Source organism: Sinocyclocheilus anshuiensis, unplaced genomic scaffold (genome assembly GCF_001515605.1).
Source record: "Sinocyclocheilus anshuiensis isolate Anshui unplaced genomic scaffold, SAMN03320099.WGS_v1.1 scaffold1830, whole genome shotgun sequence".
Lineage (NCBI taxonomy): Eukaryota > Metazoa > Chordata > Actinopteri > Cypriniformes > Cyprinidae > Sinocyclocheilus > Sinocyclocheilus anshuiensis.
Window position 1 is genome coordinate 257716 of NW_015546014.1, and position 6336 is coordinate 264051.

At 37.3% G+C, this 6336-nt stretch overlaps 1 protein-coding gene across 1 annotated transcript in view; it reads right to left on the reverse strand.

Moving 5' to 3' along the window:
• LOC107698511 (utrophin) overlaps positions 1-6336 on the reverse strand; it is a 275871-nt gene that overhangs the window by 162616 nt on the left and 106919 nt on the right. Inside the window, exons 44-47 of the mRNA XM_016499536.1 lie at positions 5684-5798; positions 5403-5605; positions 5065-5182; positions 2672-2877 (exon numbers count right to left, since the gene is read on the reverse strand). Of these exons, the coding sequence (XP_016355022.1) occupies positions 2672-2877; positions 5065-5182; positions 5403-5605; positions 5684-5798 (642 nt within the window). The remainder of the gene's footprint in view (positions 1-2671; positions 2878-5064; positions 5183-5402; positions 5606-5683; positions 5799-6336) is intronic.

Here is a 6336-nt window from a genome sequence, read left to right on the forward strand (position 1 = left end):
AAAAATCTACTATTTACTATCTAAAACTATTTAAGGCCTGAATAGCTTTGCTCACAAACACTAGATTATGAAAATTACCTTTCATGCAGTGTGTAACACAGCTCTAAGTGAATGAAAATATCCTGCAAAGTTTTAAATCTGAAAGTGCACCGTGTAAAAGAAAGAGTCGACTCTGAATCGTTGAAACGAGTCGTTTTTAAAATGAATCTGAAGTCGTTTCATGTTTACGTCAACATGAAACATTAGCATATTGGCTGCCCACATGTTAGTCTTTCGCGTTGGTCTGAATGAAAACGCAAATTCATTCTTTGCCACTAGCTGCCGCTTCTGGAGCGGTAAAAATAGCGGTTTCCCCGGTAACGCTGTATAAAAGTAGCACTGCGCTCACAAACGCTGCTTTATCAGGCATTACAGGTGTATGATGAAATGAAAATGAGACCGATCGGACCAATCACCGCAGATTAGCGTCACGCAAAGGAGGGGTTTGGAAAAATGAATCATTGAGCGAATCGTTTGGGAGTCGTTGAGCAAATAAGGTAAAAAAATAAATGCATATTATAAGAAAATGAAAGTTTTTTGACCTTGCATGCATGTCAACCTGTTGTTGGGGACTCCCAAAACCAAAATATGAACCTTTCATTACCCATAATAGGGGCACTTTAAAGTACCTTCTGATCATACTAAAGATTGTCTAAAGATTCTTAAACCAAGATGCATTTACTTAAAAAAAAAAACAGAATTACAAAATAAAAAATCTTGTTTTATGGACAATTGATGAACGAAGTGAGTTTATGATTTAAAAAGAACAAGCATCTGCAAACGGGCTCAGAAAAATCAACCATTCAAAACACTATTACTCTTGTTTTAAGCATAAACTCACTTAAATTTGATAAATTTCTCAAAAAACAATATCGTCATTTTGTATCTAAAGTTAATGTATCTTGGTTTAAGGATGTTTAGAAATTTTCATTTGAAAACAAATATACTGAGGAATTTTGCAATGCATAAAACATTTAATGCCATGACTTTCTGCTCTGATTTAAGACCATTTTTAAGATCTGCAGAAACCCTGTGCTACTGACATACACAACTACATTTTCAGTGCTTTGCCATCACGTGTTGCTACAATTTGACAGTAACAAAACGATCTGCTGAGCTTGATCAGCCGCCCAAAGAAGCTGCCTGAATACTGACAGGAATTTGAAAATGAAAAGATAAATACATTTTAAAAATAAATCAATCAAATGCCGAACTCATATGATTTACTTGCTTGGTACTTAAAAGCAATCATCTGTATTTGAACGTTGTAATTCATTAACATCTGTAGCGAGCTGTTGATAACCACAGGAAATGAAAAGATTTTACAAGCTTCTTGAGCCACAAAAAGATGGCATGCTCTGTCTGTAATTATAAACCAGAAAGATGACTCTTTTGTCAAGTGAGCAGCTCTATTTTTTTGTTTCTAACGAGTCCACGAAGCTAAAAACACATCAAACCTCATATAAAACCACATGCACTGAATTTCCTGTGCTCAGAACTCTTGAATTCATGAACTTCAGCTATATTGTGTTCATTTGGGGGAGAAACTGAGCATGATGAGAAAATAAATTAAAGTGACATCAAACCAATAGGGATGATAACGCCTACAAATAACAGAAGCTTGCTGCATTGACAAAGAAATATGGAGTTGGAGGAACACTGGAGGAATGTTATTATGGACTCATATTTTAGCCAGAAGCAATGGTTTGAAGTTAAAAACATCTTAATGATGGGTTTGTTTCTTACAAACATGCAGCTTTTGTCTTCTCAAGACATTAACTGATGGACTGGAGTGGTGTGGATTATTGTGATGTTTTTATCAGCTGTTTGGACTCTCATTCTGACGGCACCCATTCACTGCAGAGCATCCTTTGCTGAGCAAGTGATGCAATGCTACATTTCTCCAAATCTGATGAAGAAACAAACTCATCTTGGACGGCCTGAGGATGAGCACATTTTCAGAAAATTTTTGGTAGAACTATTCCTGTAAGCTGTAATGTATTTGTCCAGTTTGATTGGCAGTTCTTTAATTAGGTTGGATGATTAATCAAAAATTAATCACATCTGAAGTGTTTATTTAATAAAAAAAAATGTGAAGCTTTTTCATTGAAAAAATCATAGTGGGCTTAATTGGAACATGTACCTTTTACAAGGCCACTCCGGACTTTTAATTAAATAAGGCAATTTATTTGTGTCACTTCCTGACAAAACATCCCATTAGTGTTTATTCTTCACTTTAATACCCACTTTAGTGAAAGACTGTTCAAATATCTATAAGACAACATGTAGAGCTAAGATTCAGATAATCTTAATAGGGTCACTTCCAAAATTAATTAAATGACAAAAAGTGCAAAAAAAAAAAAAAAAAAAAAAAGCCTAATGGATTTCTTCTCTTCGCTCGACTACAAATCACACTGATCCAGATTCCTGTGTCATCAAATAAATCGAAAACAGTATTTCTTTGTTGGAAAGTGCATTTGTCTGCACCTCCCAACTAGGTTAGGACAAAGAATTCAGGAGCTGAGACCAATGAAAATTATGTTTTACTGGAAGAAGAGCAAATCTTTACACATTTAACAATTTGACCTCTTACTGACTGAAAGGTCACACAGGTCAAAGGTCAAGATCTCACCTTGTTGTCACTGATCTGTTTGGTGAGCGGCTCTCGGTTCAGCTGCAGCAGGTTGTGCAGACGCATCTCGTTTTGACCAATCAGAGCCTTCAACTTGTGCCTCTGCTCCTCCCATTGGTCGCTGTGGCCAATCATGCATTCCAGCTGCAGAAGCCGCGCCTCCACGCCGTGCTGTGTGCCGTCCCATTGGCTGCGGACCTTCTCCACTGACACACAGCAGAGAGAGAGGAATGAGTCTCACTATCTCACACAACAGATGCTCCACACACTTCTCCATTAATACACGTCCTCAGTTTACTGTGTGTAAACGTCTGAGGTGTTATACATCAGAACCACCGTTTGGGTTCACTTTTTTTCTTTTATTTATTTTTATATAACAATAGCCAATTTGTCAAAGCCTTCGGTACTTCTTGACCAAAAAACAACAACTTTAAGAACTCGAACTAGACTGAATATATTTAATACATTAAATAATGGATATAACAACTAAAGGGGCAAAAAGTTTCACATTAGATTAGACTAAGATGATGATTAAAAATGATTAAGAATCACTAGAAAGACAAAGGCCCGGTTTCACAGACAGGGCTTAGACTAAACCAGGATTAGGCCATAGTTCAATTAGGACATTTAAGTAATTTTTATTAACATGCCTTAGAAAAACATTACTGGTGTGCATCTTGAGACAAAACAAAGTCACTAATATATTTTAAGATCAGTCAGTGCAAGTTTCTTTCAGTTAAAACAGCTCAGATTTACACTTTAGTCTGGGACTAGGCTTAAGCCTTGTCTGTGAAACAGGGGTTAACATCAATACTAAAAGATTAGGGCTAACGCAAAGACTAAAACCAAGGCAAAGTCAAAGTGACACTGAGACTCAGATTATGATAAAGGCTAAAACTAAGACAACAATTAACAGTAAGATTAAAACAAACACTAAGATTAGGATTTAACATCAAATACTAACATTATAATTAAGACAAAGTCAGACTAAAACTAAGATTATGATTTTAAACTTTAAACATTTGCTTAACAATAACAAGACAAAAACTGAGATTAAGATACAGACTAAGATTAAAAGTAAAACAAATATTACGACTAAGGCAAAGACTAAGACCAACGCAAAGCCAAATTTACACGATATTAAGATAAAGACTAAGACTAAAACTAGGATTAAAATTAAGACAGAACAAGATCATATATGATTAGGAATCACAACAGAAAGACTGAATGTATAATAAAGACTAAGATTAAGATTGACACAACAATTAGGGCTAAGGCAAAAACTAAGACCAAGGCAAAGTAAAACTGACACTGAGACTGAGATTAAGAAAAGGCTAAAACTAAGATCAAGGTTAACATAAAATCATGACTTAATATATGATTCATTATTGAATGTTAAGATTAAAATAAAAACTTTTTAAAGACATGTTATCAAGAATCACAAAAAGACTGAAATTAATATAAAGGCTAAGATTAAGACATAGATATGGATATACCCTGGGGTATATAATTTGGGATCAAGAAGATGTTTTAGATTTTTTTGAAAAAGTATCTTCTGCTAATCAAGGCTGCATTTATTCGAATATAAAAAAAATACAATAAAAACAGTATCAATGTGAAATATTATTACAATTTAAAATAATGGTTTTCTGTTTTAATATACTGTAAAATATAATTTATTTCTGTGACGCAGCACTGAATTTTCAGCATCATTACTCCAGTCTTCAGTGTCACATGATCTTCAGAAATCAGTATAATATTTAAGACATTTTTCTTTGCAAATCCTCAGTTTGTACTTCTAATTCGTGAATGGTGTGTTGTTTTGTTCTCTCTCCGCATTTGTTACTAATCACACAACGCCAACGTGCTGCGTCATCCGCCGGAACTGCTTCAGTGTATGACAATCAGCGGAAGTGAGAGAAAGGTGTTTACTACGTTTGAAATATGGATATTTTTCTTACAAAAACACATGGATCGCTACAGGGGGCCTTTATTCATCCCCCGGAGCCGTCTGCGGCACGTTTTATTATGAATGCGCGCGCTTTATTTGACAACTTGTGGACTGTTCAACTGCAACACCCGCTGAGTGGCATTAAACAGCTTGAAAGATCAAAGACAATTTTTAATATAACTCTGACTGGATTTGTCTGATAGAAGAAAGTCATATACACCTAGGATGCTTCGAGGGTAAGTAAAACACAAGCTAATTTTAATTTTTGGGTGAACTGACCCTTTAACATTAATGTTAAAATTAACACAGATTAGCTCTAAGGCAAAGCCACATTTATACTGACACTAAGACTAACAGATTCAGACGAATACTGAAAGCAGGATTCAGACCAAGGCTGAGCTAAAGACAATTCAGCTGAAGATGACGATGAACATCCGCTCACGTTTCTCAGAGATGGAGGTGCGCACGTCGAGGTTGGAGGTTTTGTTCTTGATGTTTTGCGCCAGAGTGATGATGTCTTCCAGCTGTGGATGTCTCTGCTCTAGATCACCTTTAGTCACCTACAATCACAACACAACACCTTCAAAATGAGCCGGGTTTAGCGGCCCAGACACTGTCTGTAACTGCTCAGGCAGGGGTCTGAATAATAACTCTGTGTGGACAGAAGCACAGCCAGAGATCACAGTTTTTATTGTCAATTTGAGGAAAAAGATACTAGCTCTTTGCCACCCTACTGAGCCAAACATCCTCAAACCGATGACAAACACTCTGTGGTCTGACCTGCAGGCGGCCGATGGTGGTGTGGATCTCCTCTTTGTCTCCCACTGTGACGATGTTGGATTTGAGCATCTGGTGGATGAGGAGCAGCCAGTCCGCCAGCTCTGTGGCCGTCTGGTGCAGGTCGCTGGGGCCCACCAGCTCTGGACTGGGACGTCGCTCCTCGCTCATCAGACTGACCATGTGCACCGCAGACGGCACGCTCCCTGACACACACACACAGACGGTAAACACTCGGGAGGAGCAGCGTGAGAGTCCGCTTCACCTGTCTGTACTGCGCTCACCTGTGAACTGCTGCTGAGAGACTTGTTGTGTCCATGGAGAAAGAGGCTGCTGTGGCGTCTCCTTCAGTCTGGCGTCTAGAGCTTTCCAATCTGCAGCCAGCTGTTCGATTTTACTCTACAAACACACACACGCCATCTTAATTCTCATCCACCTCTCTATTCATCTGTACTGTGCAAACAAAACCACAACAAGAATTGAGCAAGTGCTGTGTAACCATTTGTACACTTCCAGTATATTAAAATAGTTCACTGTAGATGGGAAAGTACACGCTTTTCAGTGTGTGCTGAGACAATCTAGTCAAACCAACATGTATTCAGACACTTGCGACATCTCTCACTTTAACAGTTTATTCGCTATAGTTTAGAAAATGGTAATAAAATATGACAAGAACTCAGAGTTAAACTGTGTCAGAACAAATTCATCTTGATAATGCCATCCTTCTGTCTCACAAATGAATTCGGTTGCAATTAGATAATACCAATTTAGGTCAACGAATTACCAAGCAATGCTTAATTTTGCTCAGTCTGTGGTGTAAAAAGGTCGCATTAGCAATTAAAGAAAAACACTTAAGCAAAACATGCTCAGGTCAAAGTGTCTGAATAATTTTTGGTCCCAAATTTGTATCAATTTTACTGGTAGTCCACTGTATGAA